Genomic DNA, 16,354 nt, shown 5'->3' on the forward strand with positions numbered 1-16,354 from the left:
GAGATAGATGAGCTGAGCTTTGAGTGGAGCCCCCTCTACCGAGGAGAGTGGTGCTTTCTTTTTTTTTTGGAGGGGGGGAAGGCAGGGCAATTGGGGTTAAGTAACTTGCCTAAGGTCACACGGCTAGTAAGTGTGTAAAGTGTCTGGGGTCGGATTTGAACTCAGGTCCTTCTAACTCCAGGGCTGGTGCTCTATTCACTGCGCCACCTAGCTGCCCCTAGAGAGTGGTACCTTCTGCATAATTTGGTCTGCCAGAGGCTCCTGTAGATAGCAACAAAAGGTGAAGTGACCCGTCCAGGGTCATATAGCCAGAATAGCTCCGAACTAAGGTCATCTCCCTACCCACTCTGCCTGCTGCTTCCCACAGGCTCTGGGCTGCTCATGCTGGGCTGTGCTCAGCATGGTAATGGTAATGGTAATTAATACACTTTTTTTAAATATAGTTGGTGTTTTTTTTTTATTTTTGAGAGGGGAAGGCAGGGCATTTGGGGTTAAGTGACTTGCCCAAGGTCACACAACTAGCAAGTGTGTCAAGTGTCTGAGGCCAGATTTGAACTCAGGTCCTCCTGACTCCATTCACTGCACTACCTAGCTGCCCCTTTAATATACTTTTTAGACTTTTTTATATCATACTAGCAAGCCCGCTGGCTCGAAGTGATACCTTTTCATTCTGTCAGGAAGCACCAAAAACAATTATCTGTGGCATCCCAGTTTTTAGCTTTTGGCAACCTACAGTTGAATAACAGTAATAGTAAAATAGCTAGCATTTATATAGTGTTTTATGGTGTACAAAATGCCTTCCATAGGTTTTCTCAGTTGGTTCTCATAACAGTCCTAGAAGGGAAGTATGGTTATTAACCCCATTTTGCAGATGAGGAAACAGACTCAGAGAATTTAAGTAACTTGTACCAGGTCGCACAGTCAGTTAAAATCTGAGGCAGGATTTGAACTTGGTTACTACCTATATTTTTTAAGAAGATAACAGTGATGATTCTCATGATAATCAGGAAGCAGCTCCCAAATTTCCACCTAACTTATCAGTCAAGTTTATATTCACTGTACCTGTGGTAATCTCCGATGGCCTCTGGGAGGTGTCTTTATGTGGTAGAGGCAGGGGTGGGGGACACAAAGTCAAATTGCCTTGAATGACGCAGCTCCCAGAGAAATCAGGCTTAGTCCCTCAGTCCTCTGAGCTGTCCGCCTCAGGATTTTGCCAGGGGGCGCCCTGTCTCCACAGAGTTCTCTTTAAGTTGTCATGTTCTTCAGAGATGCTGGTGATGCAGTCTGGCAGAACTTTCTCAGAAATAGTGCTAGAGCCACCACAGGGGCCTGCCATTTTTCTGTTGTAGCAGAAGGATTAGGGCTCCTCCTGCCAGGGACATGACTCCGAGAACACACTTTGTGCCTGTGTTTGTCTGTTTGCAGAAGCGCTTTTATTATTATCAGTTGTTTTAATATAAGTTGTTGAGATTGAACAAGCTGAGAAAAGATCATTTGTAAATGAAAGTGCTGAAAAATACTGGAACCTTCCTATTTGAATTAAAAAAAAAGTAGGCATCTGATTGCTTCCAGGGATCGTCTTGAACAGCTGGAGCGAAAGAGGGAACGCGAGCGGAAGATGAGGGAGCAGCAGAAGGAGCAAAGGGAACAGAAGGAGCGGGAGAGACGAGCCGAGGAGCGACGCAAAGAACGCGAGGCCCGAAGAGAAGGTAACGGGGCCTGCCGAGCCGGATGGCCGGGGCCGAAGGGCTGAGCAGCCTCCCAGGCCTTGGCCTACCGCCCTGGACAGAGCCTTCTCTCGAGGAATGCTCGTGTGTGGGCTGAGCTTGGGAGGCACTGTTGGGCGAGTTCTGCTCCAGAAAAGGAGTCTCTTCAACAGACTGGAAGGCATTGAGTATTGATCACAGAAAGGTTGAGTTTGAAGCTACCAGACATTTCTCAGATGTGTGATATGTCTGTTGGCCTCTGTGTCAAAGTAAATGCGCACAAAATGGGGGGGTCCATTGTGGAGACACACACTTGTAACCCAGATTTGTGTGCTGCTCACATAAGAGAATCCCAGAGTTGGAAAGGACCGTCCGAGCAGAGTCTGCTCTCCGTCATGTCAAGAAGGGCACTTCCAGCGTTTGTCTGGAGAGTGCCAGCAGGGGAGCCGCTTCCCTTTTGGGACCGCTCTGACTTGGCGGGTTGCCCCTCTCCTCAGACCCAAATGTGCCTCTTTGGAGGCCACTGGCAGGGCAGTCTGGCCAGACCCACCCTCAGGGAAGCCATGCTCACTCTTTGTGATCCCTGGGTCCTCACTGAGAGGCTTATCAATTATTCTTTGAAAGAGTTCTTTAATTTTGCCAGAAATCAGATCACCTCATTGGCCTTTCAGAAGAGACCCCTTTCTGTTTCCTGTTTTGAGCATCAAGATGACCCCTGCCCTTCTCCAGACACACCAGTGTATAGGGAATACGAGCCAAGTGACAGGAGCTCCTTCCTCAATGGCAGTGAAATCCTCTTTACTGTCTTCCTAACTGTCCTGGGTGTCAGCTCCCTGTTTGCCATTTTCGTTCTGTCCTTTCCTGTTCCAGAGATCTTTATCCTTTACATTCCCCCAAAAAGAAGTGAAATCCAAGTTGACTTGCCTTTTCTGTTGTCAGCTGTCATCCCCCGTGTCCTGAGCTGCAGCTTGCTCCCTTCCTTGGGCCTCCTCCTCACCCTGCTGGAACTCTTAAAAATTCCTTTTGTGGCCCTCACAGTCCCTCACCAACTCCTGAGCTTCCCTGTGCTTCCAAGATCACACCGGGCTTCTGTGCTCACTCCCAGGAATCTGCTCTTGCTTACATCTTCTGGAAGTGACTTTTTAAAACCTAAGTTGGTTAATAATTCCTTGTGTACCCACATTGTTCCCTTCTTCATCCTCATCTGAATTGTTTACTTTTTTGTCTTTCCCTGTGCTAACTTTGACTGGAGAATTCTAATCAATGGGATCCATCTCCTTTCTCTGAACCTCTTGAAATCTGCTGCAAATCTAGGCTCCTTGTCAGACTGTGCCCAGCCTTCATCTTCTTCCTTCCTTGCTCATAAATTCTAAAGTAGAATAGCCACTCCAAAGTGGCCATCATTTCCATCCCTGTTGGTGACAGTCAGGTGAAGAAAAGAATTTCTCCTCGTTGATTTCTCCCCCTCTTTGAGAATTACCATTAGGGAAAACCCAACACCAGAAAATTATGTATTGGGGGTGTGGGGCAGGGGCAGGCAGGGGGTGGGGAGTGTGTGTGGTTAAGGGGGAAGGAATGATGTTTGGGGAGCTTATTTGCTTTTGAAGTGGTGATAGTGGGTTGTTCTGAAGCAGACACACTTCTGGTCTCATTTGTGATTGGTGGGAGGAGAACATTGGTAGCATGGTGGCCTGAAATCAAGAACACTATTTGTGGTCCTTGGACAGAAGTTAGTTTTCTCTGGATCGACGTGATTGGTAGTTTCTGCTGTGACCTTGGTATCCTTCGGTCACCAAGCATTTATTACTCTGTGCACAGCTCGAGGGGATGTCCCTGCCTTCACATAACTGAGATGGCATAGACATGGTATTGCACTCCTCTAGCCACTGGACACTAGTGTGTGTGTGTGTGTGTGTGTGTGTGTGTGTGTGTGTGTGTGTGTGTTGTTCTCCCACCCCTGTCAGGATGTGACTGCCCTAAAGGAAGGGCCTCTTGTTGGCTGTTGTCTCCATATGCCCATTGTCTGGCATAGTGCCTTTCCCCATGAAGGTGATGAAGTGTTTGTTGAGTTGGGAGGTGTGGCATGGCCTCGTGAGGGGATGGTCCCCCTTCCCCCAGAGTATTGGGCGCCATTCTGGGTGGGGGTGGGGTGCTATGCTTTTGGATGAACATTGACCAGTTGGAGAACTTTTAGAGGAAGGTTTCCAGCATGGTGAAAGGTCTCTGTGTGAGGTTTAGTTGAAGGGACCAGTGGATGTTTAGCCTGGAGAAGCCTTTGGGGATGACAGGATAAAACCTTCCAGGATTTAAGGAGCTGCCACAGGCAAGAGGGGTTAGTTTTGTTCTGTGAGGCTCCACAGGGCAGGGCCAGGAGCCACGAGGGGGTGGAAGAGCTGTCTCTATATGTGGGATGGATGGTGCTGTGGCCGATGGCCACGTGTGGCTTATGTTACAGAGTAGGTTCCTTTTTGGATGCTGTTGGGGGCCCTTCCAACTCTGAGATTCTGTGACTGAATTGAAAATGCCCCATGTGAGCCCAGCAGCTCTGAGGGAGGTGGGAACATAAGTGGCCCCCGCCCAGTGGATTACAGCTAGCCTTGTATTTGTATGCGTAAGGACTCTAAGGAAAGGACCTTTGGTTTGAAGCAAGCTGGTGTCAATGCCTTCTTTTTTCTGGGGTTGCCAGTTTCTGCACATCACAGAACAGTGCGAGAAGACTATGGAGACAAAGTAAAAATAAGTCACTGGAGTCGAAGCCCATTACGCCAGCAGCGAGAGAGATTTGAGCAAGGGGATGGCAGAAAGCCAGGTAAGCCTCTGCCTGGGTGCCAGCCAGGTGCTGCAGTCAGTGCTTCTCCGGATATGGCGCTGGCTGGCTTTTTTCACCACAATTGAGATGTTGGGATAGTCTCATGGGAGCTTTTCCTCAGCAAACAGGTGGTGTACTTAACCTTGGGGATGGTGGTTTTTCCTCTGAAGAACCAGGCCATATATTTCTGTAAAAACAGAGTTGTTTCTCAAGTAGGATACAGACTCTTCAAAGGGGCTCTTGTAACCAGATAGCTTTATTTAGGAGGGAACTCAGCAAATTCACTATTTCTCTTAATTAAGTGTGCTTACTCTCAGTCCACATACCCTGGTTGAACACTGTGCTTCCACATCAGAATCAGCCCTCCATTCCTGTCTGATGGACTTCTCTCCATTGATTCTTCCCCCTTGTGGAGCTTCTTAGTCACCCGTTCAGAGATGCTGTTCCTTTTACTTGAAGGTTGACAGTTCATCTTCTGTAAACCCTGTGAAAGTAATGAATGAAATGTCTTTTTATGAAAAATAAGTCAGTCTTTGCAGATTGTCTTAATTATTGAAAAACTTCTCCCCCAAACTTACCTTTGCCGCCATCTGTGTTTGTTTCCTAGTCAAAGAGGAGAAACTGGAAGAGAGGGATCCCCTTTCTGATTTACAAGATATCAGCGACAGTGAGAGGAAGACCAGCTCAGCTGAGTCCTCATCAGGTAGCTGGAGAGCAGCATCAGATAGACAGACTTTGTAAGACGGAGCCGCCAGGCTTCTCCAGGGAAGGGACAACAGAGATTTATCTTCTCCTTTTCTGCTTTCTTCTCCAGCAGAGTCAGGGTCTGGCTCTGAGGAGGAAGAGGAAGAGAGCAGCAGTGAGGAATCAGAAGAGGAGGAGGAGGAAGAGGAGGAAGAAGAGGAGGAGGAGACAGGAAGCAATTCTGAGGAAGTAACTGAGCAGTCTGCTGGTAAGGGGACCGAACTTAACTGGAGAGTTAAGTTTAAACACTTCCAACCCCAAAGCACAGAGTTGGTAACGCGACTGTTTTTGGTCCTTTTTCTTTGGGCAGCAGACCAGAGAGAAGGATGGCCAAAGAAAAAGATGGCTAGCTTGCATCCTTAACTTTTCCCTACAAAAAACCAAAACCAGCCCAGAATTCCAAGGAGAGGCTGTGTGCTTCTTTGCCTCCCAAGGGTCCCATGAAGCAAGCGCCAGGTCGGTGCTGGGGAGGACCTCTGGAGATTGCATCATAGCACAGGTTCCCAGGACTCTTTCCTGCACAGGCTCTTCCAGATCATCTCTTTTCTCCTCGAGCCTCCCACACCAGCCTCTCCCTGGCCCTCTCAGCCGAGGACTTTGCATCTTACTTTGCTGAGAATGTTCACCACAGGCCCCCTTTCCCTCTTTCTCCCTGACATCACCCCCCCCCCACTCTCTACCCCTCCTTCCTAACGAGATGGATGAAGCCAGCCCGTATGTTCCCCTTGATCCTTTCCCTTTCTGTTTCTCCAGAACATTATCCTCTCAGTCACTGCCACTCTCTAATCTTCAGTCTTTCCCTGTCTACTAGTTCCTTTCTTGCTGCCTTCAAAGATGCCTCCCCTTAAGAACGTTCCTTCACTAGGCCCGGCCCCACCCTCCAGCTACCTTCCTATGTCTCTCCTCCCTCTCTCAGCCGTCTGCACTCGGTGCCTCCACTTCCTCTCCTCTCATGCCCTCCTCAGCCCTGTGCAGTCTGGCTTCCAGCCTCATCATCGAACTGAAGCTGCTCTCTGCAGAGTGACTGGCTGTCTCTTAGCTGCCTAGTTTCATGGTCTCTCCTGAGCTGTCCTGCGCTTCGGCCTGTGCAGCATTCGATGCTGCTGACCACCCTTTCCTCTAGGATGTTCCCTCCTCTCTGGGTTTCCTCATGGTGCTCCTCCTGCCTGTGTGACCTACTGTGCATAGGTCATACCCACTAAGCGAATCTCTTCGAGGCTCTGTCCTAGGCCCTCTTCTGTGTCTGCATGTCTGTCTAGGTGGCCTCATCCGCTCCCTCAGGCTTATGTGAATGGCTCAGCCCCACTCTCTGTCTCTCCTAAGCTAGGCTTGTATCACCAGGTGGCCATGGATGCTGCACATTGGATGGCCCCTGGCCATCTTAGACTTGGCACGTCTGAACAGGCACTTGATACCTTTCTCCTCAGACCTAGCCCTTCTCAGAGTATCCTTCACACACTGCCGTGCCTCTGTTTTCCTTGGGTTGTAAATCCAGCGTCATCCTCTCTCACCCCCCCAGGTCAAATCCATTGCCAAAGCTCACACTTTCTTTCTCCATCCCAGTTCTTGCACCTGTCCCTCCCACGGCTGTCACCTCTCAGATCACTGCAATCCCTTCCAGTTGGTCTCCCTGCCTCACTGCTCTCCCGTCCACTCCATCCTTCATGTAGCTGCCAGAGTGATTCTCCTTAAGCATAGGTTTGACCCAACCACACCTTACTCCCCTCCTGAATAAACTCCAGGGGCTCCCTGTGAACTTGAGCATCATATATAAAGTACGGCCCTTCACAACCCAATTCCAGCCAATTTTTCTGATCTCACACCCAAACTGCCCTCTTCTCCGTTCCTCACACGTGGCCCTCTGTCCTGCCTCGCCTGGCCCTTGTGCTGGCTCTCCTCAGGCCTGCAGTGCCCTCCCTCACACCCCCACAGACTCCTTCCTTCCAGAAGTAGCCCAAGCACTCCCTTCCAAGGCGGGAGCTCTTCATGGATCCCCAGCCTCAGAATAATGTTTTTAAATGATTGGAGCAAGCGCTTGGTTTTAGCTAGAAATCAGTGAAAAAGGAGGATGTTGTTTTTTTTTTTCTTATGCATAATCACAGACTCCCTGAAGTCTCCACACAGACCCCTGCTAAGAACCCCTGTTCTGCAGGAAGCCCTCCCTGGTCCCCTGCCTGTCGTACCCCACCCCCAGTTAGCCTGCCTTCTTCTTGGGCGGTCCTGTAGACTTCACACATGAGCATGTAGGCTCTGTGAGGTCTCAGACTGCTGGGGCTTCGTCCCTTCATCTCCAGTGTATCACGGAGCATGCACACAGTAGGCACTTAATACGTGCCTGTGGGGTGACCAGTCAGTGCCTGGCCTGCCCGAGGCGCAGTTCAGGAAGGAAATGAAGAAACGGGGGAAGGAGCCACGGTTGGGTCTGGCTTTCCTCTGTCTGTCCCTCTGAGCAGCCGGGTTTGTTTTGATTTGCAGAAGAAGTGAGTGAAGAAGAGATGAGTGAAGAGGAAGAGCGAGAGAACGGCAACCACATTTTAGTTGGTGAGAAACTCTTCCCTCGAAACATTGGGTCTTTTTTTTGCCTCGTGTCCCTCATGCCTCAGAAAGGTGCTCTTTGTGAGCTTACATAAGACTGTCCCTGAGCAGAAGTCCTGGCCATGTCCTAAAGAAAATGAGTCTCATTGGCCGTTGTGCCTGGTGCCCAAGGAGAGCCGGTGGTGCCCAGGGAGAGCCGGTGGCACCCATGGAGAGCTGGTGGTGCCCTGGGAGAGCCACGTCTCTTTCACTGCTGTCTTTCCCCAGAACCTCCGTTCTGGCAGCTAGGAAGGTTCTTAGGAGGGCCCAGCTGGCTGGTCGTCGAATGTCATCAAAACAAGTAGATATTGATGACCCCAGGAGCTGGGCAGCATGTCTGGCTTGGAGCCCGGATCCCTTCTCTGACACCGCTTAAGTTGCTGAGCCCCCTGAGTTGATTCAAATCTCAGTTTCTTCATCCATAGAGTGGGATGATAACTGGTGCACTCCCCATGGCGTTGGGTGGTTGTGAGGATCAGTGTCTCCTGTCTGCCTTGTAGGCCCTAGAGCATTCTCTGTGTCAGCTGTTGTGATTATGATCTCTGTTCCTCCTCCTCCTCCTCCTCCTGTGTGTTAGGCTGTGCTGCAGAAGTATTCTCAGGCCCTGCCCTCCTGGAGCTTCCCAGGGGAGGGGAGCCAGGCCTGGGTGAGGATTCAGGACAGGACGTCAGGCTGCTCTGCCTCACCAGAACTGTCTCCAGAGCTGCGCCCGTGGTGCCTGGGTCTTTTCTGGGGCCCTGTCTCCTACTGTTCAGCTTCTCTTCCTTCATGTGTGTACCCAGTGAATCTGCAGAGATTCAGATGGCATTTGCCATGAAGTGGCAAGCGTCGATCTGATCCATTCTTTCTTGACACCTTTCTCTGGGGCAGAGCTGCTTTCTGCACCCAACTCTCTGTTGGGCCTTCCTCTGCTTGTGGCTGGAGGCTTGGCATTGGCACTTGGCAGTTACTTTGTGCTAGATTTGATTCTGACTTTTAAAGTTACAGAGTCAAGGTTTGACCGAGATTCAGGAGAAAGTGAAGAAGGCGAAGAAGATGGAGGAGAAGGGACGCCACAATCCAATGCCATGACAGAAGGCGAATATGTCCCCGACTCGCCAGCCTTATCTCCCATCGAGCTGAAGCAGGAGCTTCCCAAATACCTCCCGGCCCTGCAGGTCAGCGCTGTGCTCTGGCAGGCTCCCCCTGCCCTAGGGCCCAGCTCCCTTCTCTTGCCCACTCCTGTGGCCTTCCTCATTCCTCCCAGTTCTCCTTTTTTCCACCTCCTTCTCAGGAGCCTCAGATGGGTCTCTGAGGGCCATGGAAAGCATGGAACTTTTTCCCTTGCCCAGAACCTGGTCTCCCAAGAGCATATCTACCTGGGGTGGCTCCTCCAGAGAATGGAGGTACCACACTCTGGGTGTACTTTGGGGCTTGCTCAGTTAGCGGTATGTGTCTTGGGTCCTGCCCCCTGGTGCATTGATGGAAGGTCCAGGGCTGTGCAGCTGCCCCTTTTGTAATCCTGTCACCTGTGAAATGGATGCAGGATGGAACTCTAGTGTTCTCAGTAAGAAGCTGCCTTTTTAGTAACTAGTTTTCTCTTGACAAAAGAGAAAAGAGACAGGACAGAAACATCTTGTAGTTCTCTCCCCAGCACGCTGAAGCTCTTGGCTTTGGGCTGCAGAGCCACCTGTTCATTGGTGCTTTGGTTGGTTTTATTCTCTCTATGTCCCCAGCAGACTTTGTCATGTGCTGTAGAGGTCTCGGTGCTGCTGGAGTCAGGGACTTTGGGACAAGAAAAGGGGCATCACCTCAGTGCCTCAGCCCATCACAGGGTTCTGCCAGGCTCTCACCTGTTAACTAGGAGAGCTAGAACCAGTGTCCCTGAGAGTCCCAGGGTAAAGGAGAGTGTTCTCTGCAGCAGGAGAGTCTGCAGTGAAGGACACGCCCTGAGCACCCAAAGGAAGTGCCCGGCCAAGCAAGTCTTGTCAGGCAACTGAGGGCTGTCCTTTCCAAAATTCAGGGAGCCGGCCAGGGTCAGAGACACACACACCCCCCAGGACTGCACTCACACACTCACCCTTTCCTCCCCAGGGTTGCCGGAGTGTGGAAGAATTCCAGTGTCTGAACAGGATCGAAGAAGGCACATATGGTGTGGTGTATAGAGCAAAGGACAAGAAGACTGGTCAGTGCACACTGGAAAGGGGGTTCACAGCAGGCCAGGCCCTGGGGTGGAGGTGGGACGCTCAACTCTCAGAGCTGGAGGGGAGCTCAGACAGTCACCTTGGTCCTACTGCTCAGCTCCTGCCCTGGCTAGACCTTCCTGAGAAACAGCCTCCTCTTACTCTGCATTGACTCCCATCTTCTCTCAGCAAAAGTCCTTTTTCTTACATCACTGATTATTCCCATGTTGTTCTGGCCCAGACGTGCTGAGCATAAAAGCTTTCCATCCCAGCACAGTACACACCTGTACGTGTATATGCACGTGAGTGCCTCTCTTGCCGTGGTGATGCCCCTTGTTGCTTCTCCCAATATTCCATGTCCATGCTCTCCTCAGTGGGCTGGTTGGTTGATGGATCAGTTCGGTGCACTGCTCACCATTGCTCCTATCTCCCCACCACTCCGTTTTCCCCAATATCGTGCTCCAGGCAGCCAGTCAGAGTGTCTGGCCAGCAGGTGTCACCACCGACCACTCTTAGAACTGAGACGATTACATTTTAAAGAGCAGTTTGGTTGCTAGGGGCAGATGAGAGCATCAGTTCTGACCCAGTGGGGCATTTGGTCATTGGACTCATCCCAGTGAAGCAAGTCCATCTCCATCCCATCAAACAGAGTCAGGTGTGGTCAGTGAACTTTGGCAGCAGACTCCATCAGGTCTGGGGCATGGGGGGGGCTCACACAGAGGGCGTGCACTGGGATGTTATTCTCAGGGCCCTTCATCGTGCATAGTTGGTGGTGCTCCTTGGAGAGAGAGGAGCCAAAACCCTCGGAGTGGGTATTCATGATAGATCAGTGAAGAGCCGTGATTCTGCCAGTGTTGGGAGTCATGGGCTCGGGGTCAGGAGCCCTGCAGGCCAGGCCCATCTGTGACAGCTTCCCATCGTGGGTGTCCACTGCAGCAGGCTATTTGAGGGGGGCCTGAATTGGACTAAAAAGTCGGCTTCAGTCCTGAACCCTTAGCAGTTTGAAGCAAGATGAGCGAATGCTTCTGCCGGGAAACTCATCCCCTGTTTCAGGGCCCAGCATTCAGGCAGTCATTCAGCAGCAAATATTTATGAAGCACCTGCTATGTGCAGGCCCCATACCACGTGCTGAGGTGGAGCAGTCCCATCCTGCAGTGCAGGAGACGGGCAGCACCTGGGCGAGGGTACACAGCCAAAGGACAAATCTAGTAACTATAAAATCGCCAGACAAGGTCATTTGGAAAAGCAAGAGAATGAAAGAGGATCTTTTTAAAATACACACCCAAAAGAGCAGGAGCTTGGCCCTCAGGCCAGCTGAACTGGGCTTTGCAAGGATCCTCTCTTTCTGATCTGTGTCTGTGCAAATACTCATTGTACTGGTGTTGAGTTCAGGATCTTTTATTTAAGTACATGGTAGTTTGGGAAGTATTTTGCTTGCATGGTGCTTTGAGGTATACAGAATGCTTGACCTCTTGTCTCATTTGCTCTCAGCTCTGGGAGGTAGGTGTTGTCATTGCCATTTTATAGGTGGGTAAACTGAGGCAGGCAGCTAATCACTTGAAAGCACAAATGGTTAGGGGGGGATGCTTGTCAGGAAGGCTTCAAGGAGGGCTTGGTGATGGAGCCGCATCTTAATGAAGAGTTGTGTCTTGGGGGAGGTGAGCAATGAGGCCCTGAGCTACATCCCAGCCATCAGCAGGCTGTGGGGGGATGTGGGGGGCTGTACTGAGCTGCAGCCTCTGCAGCTTTTAAAGCATGTTTGTGTGTCTGCTGGTCTCATGGTCTGCACCCAGTGGTGAGTCCTAAGAAGAGAGGCCGGCTTGAGGTGGGGGATGGCCCATCCAGTGAGCCACCAACCCAGGGCACCAGCTCAGCGCTGGGGGGATGGAGCCGTGGTGCCGTGCAGAGCGGCTGCTCGGGCTTCCTTCCTTCTCTTCATCGAAGCCTTGCTCTGCCATATTCCAAACCAGACCAAACCAGTCTTTGCAGAGAACAAGGGTAGCGGGCTTGCATTTGTCAGGGGCTTCGTAGGCAGGTTTCCGTGAGTCACCATAACTGGCATGCCTGCTTCACTGCTCTTGCCAACGTCCCTGTCATGTGGGGCCGAAGCTGAGGCAGGAGGTGAGCCTGGGGTCCAGCCTTTGTAAAAGGTACCCACCCCAGCCTGCAGGCACGCAAAGACTCATCTTCAGGTAACATTTAAAATGTCCTCTTTGTAGATGAGATCGTGGCTCTGAAACGCTTGAAAATGGAAAAGGAGAAAGAAGGCTTCCCCATCACCTCCCTCAGGGAGATCAACACCATCCTGAAAGCTCAGCACCCAAACATCGTCACCGTGCGGGTGAGCCCCGTCCTTCCCCTTCCCACCTGCTACCGTGGCACCTCCCCTTCCCCACACACTGGGCAGGGCCGTGCTCTGGAAGTCAGTCATTGAGGGCCTGCTGTGCCCCAACAGAGCATGTTGGCTTTTGTGAATTGTAAGATGCAGTTTTGTTATCCCTCCCTTAAGACCGTGCTCTCTGGCAGAAGCCTGGGCTACGCCTCCATTTTCTTCCATATTTTAGAACAAATAAGGACAAGCAGAAGGCCGTGCTGATTGTTCTCTAGTCACCCCAGCTTTGCTGCGGCGTCCCATGGCTTTCAGTCACCCATTCCACCTGGCTGAATGTCGAGCCCGGTGGAGCTGGATGGCCCTGGTCACTCTCACAGGACAGGCCACAGAGCTTGTGTGGACCGAGTCAGGTGGGGCCCAGCATACTCAAAGGGACGATCGAAGCCCTTCATTTCTGGCATTTCCCATGGCAGTTGCAGCTACGCAGAACACAGCCCCAGGCAGCCCTGGGCCATGCTCCTGAATGCTGGTGGAGTGACTAGGTCTGGGGTCTCCTCAGGGACCCTCAGTCCTCTCCAGGCACATAGGGCACACCAGGGGATGGAAAGGCCACGGCAGGGGCTGGCGGGGCTAGGCCCAGCTTTACCAGGCATTGTTGATTTGTGCTTTGCTTATTAAATGAGCTTAGTGCTGCACTGTTGATGTCCTTCACATTCTAGCCATGTGAAAGTCCCCTTCAGTCTGCCCCTCCCTTCAGAGTGATCCCCAGTTTTGAATGAATGAGGTCTGTCAGTGGGCAGGAGGACTTGGGCTCAGACCCTGCCTCAGGTGGTCATGAGTTGTGTGACCCCGGGCAAGCCCCTTACCCTCTCTCAGCCTCAGTTTCCTCATCTGTCAGATGAGAGCATTGGGCTTGCATGCTCAGCCCTCGTCCTGCTTCCAGGGCTGGCCGGGCCTCAGCAGAGGAGCTCACAGGGCTCCTGGGGGTTCATGCACATGTCTCTTCCCTGCTCCCTACTTAATCCCTTGGGGTTTGCTTTAAAGGAGATCGTGGTAGGCAGCAACATGGACAAGATCTACATCGTGATGAATTACGTGGAGCATGATCTCAAGAGCCTCATGGAGACCATGAAGCAGCCCTTCCTGCCAGGTACCTCCCCTGCCCCGGAGGTACAGGGGCCCTCCCCACCACCTGGCGAGCCTGCTTCTGTGCCAGCGTGGGAGCTGTAGCTGAGGGAGGGGTGCATCTCTGGGCCCCGGTGGGGGGGGGAGGCTGGGCCCCACCCGGTGACCCAGGGACCTTGTGCTTCTCTGCTCCCGCTCCAGGCGAAGTGAAGACGCTGATGATCCAGCTCCTGCGCGGGGTGAAGCACCTGCATGACAACTGGATCCTTCACCGGGACCTCAAGACTTCCAACCTGCTCCTCAGTCACGCGGGCATTTTAAAAGTAGGGGACCCTGGGGTCTGGGGGCACACATGTAGAATCCAGGAGGGCTCATGGGGGTGGGCACCGCAGCCTCAGAGCTCGGAGGCCCCTCACACCCAGCCCAGAGCTCTTGGTCGGCAGCACCGGCCACACCTCCCCAGGCACTGTACCCTGGGAAGACCCTCCAAGAGCTGAAACTTCCCAATCTGTGAGGCGAGAAGTGTTTGTCACTGTGATGGGCTGTGAGTGTTATCTGGGCCTGGAGTCCGCAAGACCCAAGTTCCAATGTGGCCTGCGGCCTCGCTCCTCTCAGACTCAGTTTCCCTATCTGTAAAATGGGAGGGGTAATGGGAAGGCATCTGAGGCCTTCCAGGATAGTTGTGAGGCCCCATGAGAATGTGTTCAAGTATCTGCCTCCCATAAAGCTCTGTGTGCGTGCTAGCTGCTGTGATAGATGTAAGCACCGTCCCCATCTGGAGTTTCTGGCAAGGCCTCTCCCCCTTGTTTGTTTTGCTCTGGTACCTCCTGCATCTTCCCCCCCCCCCCCCCCGGGCAAACGTGAGGCAGGGTCTCTCTAGGCCAGAATTGGGAGAGGGGCAGTGGTGCTGCTGTAGATGTGGGAAGGGTCCACCCCCGAAGCATCCTCTCTCATGCTTTCAGGTTGGTGATTTTGGACTGGCCAGAGAATATGGCTCCCCATTAAAAGCTTACACGCCTGTGGTGGTGACGCTGTGGTACCGGGCCCCGGAACTGTTACTAGGAGCAAAGGTACCAGCCCCTTCCTGTTGGGGAGAGGGCTCCTCTTTCCAAGCAGTGTTTTTAAAGGACTGTCCTATCCCTTTAGCTTCTGGTGACTCAAGGTGAACCCCCACCCCTCACTGTGGCCCTGGCCCTTGTGGGCACCTTTGGTGGGTGGGATCTGGTGCAGGGGCAGAGCTCAGGCTCCCAGGAACTCTGTCCCTCCCCTTGCTTGTCCTTCTGATCTCTCTTGGACCCTCCCACTCTTTCTTCCTCATGGACCTCTCTGCTTGAATTTTCAGGAATATTCCACTGCGATTGACATGTGGTCAGTGGGCTGTATATTTGGGGAGCTGCTAACTCAGAAGCCCCTCTTTCCAGGGAAATCAGAGATTGACCAGATCAACAAAGTGTTCAAGGTAACGTATTTATAGGTCTCTGGGCCCTCTTTGGCGGGGAGTGGGTAGGGACAGTGGGAGTGGTTAGCAGTGTGTCTGTGCTCATGACTTCTGTTAGGCCAGCCTCACCAGCCCGGAGTCTGGGGGCTCCTCCTGAGGGCATGTGATGGTCATGTGGCTCCTGCCAGGCAAGCCCAGAGAGCTGTTCTCTGCCCTGTGTAGGTGGGCACCCGGGGGGATAAGAATGCCTATTTCTCTGGCTCTCAGCATCTCGCAAACATCCTGTGATGTTAGACCTTGAGTTCTTCCCCCTCTCATTTTACAAATGAGGAGTTTGACTGGATTCAAGGGTGGGAGGTCACTACCCAGACTGGCCTGCCAGGGCAGGCAGACAAAGAGGTAGCATGGCAGACATCTGACCCGTCCCCGGGCCAGGGCCCTTGCGCTCTCCCAGCTGATGGTCTCTCTGCCATTGTGGCCTGGGGAGAGGAGGTAACATGGAGAAATCCTTGTCATGGCAGGACCTGGGAACCCCCAGTGAGAAGATTTGGCCTGGTTACAATGACCTTCCGGCAGTGAAGAAGATGACTTTCACAGAATATCCCTATAATAACTTGCGGAAAAGATTTGGGGCCCTTCTCTCTGACCAGGGCTTCGACCTGATGAACAAGTAAGTGGCCCCGGGAGCCTCTGAGGTAGGGCCTGGGCTTTCTGCTCCCCCCACCCCCCCCAGCAGGACCCTTCCCCAGAGCCCAGTGAAGGAGCTTCAGCTTGGGGAAGCATCTGGGTTGGGGCTCTGGGCTTGGGGGCTGGCCCTGCCCACACACTGGGTGGGCTCTTTGGCCTCAGAATGGCGCCCACCAACCATCCTCATCATCCTCATCTCACTGAGTCTCTAGTCTGGTGAGGCTGGACTGCCCCCAGTTGGCCGCTCTCTGTCCTCCATAGCCTACTGCCTGCCTCTGAACTGGGCCACTGCCTTTTGGCCTCCCATCCTGGTTTGGTCATACTGCTCTTGGCATCTCAGATATTGCTTTAAATTCTCGCCAGGGGCCCCTGATTTGGTCCCTATCTACCCTGACCTTGAGGCCGCCCCCAAGTCTGCCCTCCACTTCCTTGTCCTGGTCTTTATCTTCATCTACAGGTTTCTGACCTATTACCCTGGTCGGAGGATCAACGCTGAAGATGGCCTAAAGCATGAGTACTTCCGAGAAACGCCCCTCCCCATCGATCCGTCCATGTTTCCCACGTGGCCGGCCAAGAGTGAACAGCAGAGGGTTAAGCGCGGCACCAGCCCCCGCCCCCCAGAAGGCGGGCTTGGCTACAGCCAGCTGGTAAGTGCTCCGTGCCCGAAGCTGGACAGGCCTTCACGGGGGCCCTTCCCCGCCTCACGCTCGCTCGGCCAGGCGACCCGCAGGCCGACCCCCTTCTCTGCTGCGGCGCTCACTCAGCTTCTTGGCTTTT

At 52.7% G+C, this 16,354-nt stretch overlaps 1 protein-coding gene across 9 annotated transcripts in view; it reads left to right on the forward strand.

Moving 5' to 3' along the window:
- LOC138154275 (cyclin-dependent kinase 11B) overlaps positions 1–16,354 on the forward strand; it is a 41,029-nt gene that overhangs the window by 23,761 nt on the left and 914 nt on the right. For 4 of the 9 annotated variants that reach the window (XM_069078877.1, XM_069078878.1, XM_069078881.1 and 1 more), the window contains 14 exons: positions 1,573–1,709; positions 4,393–4,515; positions 5,123–5,218; positions 5,330–5,467; positions 7,735–7,800; positions 8,815–8,990; positions 9,907–9,997; positions 12,215–12,336; positions 13,372–13,477; positions 13,654–13,775; positions 14,415–14,522; positions 14,795–14,911; positions 15,412–15,560; positions 16,035–16,224. In XM_069078877.1, coding sequence (XP_068934978.1) covers positions 1,573–1,709; positions 4,393–4,515; positions 5,123–5,218; positions 5,330–5,467; positions 7,735–7,800; positions 8,815–8,990; positions 9,907–9,997; positions 12,215–12,336; positions 13,372–13,477; positions 13,654–13,775; positions 14,415–14,522; positions 14,795–14,911; positions 15,412–15,560; positions 16,035–16,224 — 1,741 coding nt within the window. Of the gene's footprint in view, positions 1–1,554; positions 1,710–4,392; positions 4,516–5,122; positions 5,219–5,329; positions 5,468–7,734; positions 7,801–8,814; positions 8,991–9,906; positions 9,998–12,214; positions 12,337–13,371; positions 13,478–13,653; positions 13,776–14,414; positions 14,523–14,794; positions 14,912–15,411; positions 15,561–16,034; positions 16,225–16,354 lie in introns of all 9 variants that reach the window. The other 5 variants (XM_069078873.1, XM_069078875.1, XM_069078880.1 and 2 more) reach the window with 3 other exon arrangements.

This window comes from Petaurus breviceps, unplaced genomic scaffold (assembly GCF_028583685.1).
Source record: "Petaurus breviceps papuanus isolate PSGF00001 unplaced genomic scaffold, PetGlider_PUasm1.0 91041, whole genome shotgun sequence".
NCBI lineage: Eukaryota > Metazoa > Chordata > Mammalia > Diprotodontia > Petauridae > Petaurus > Petaurus breviceps.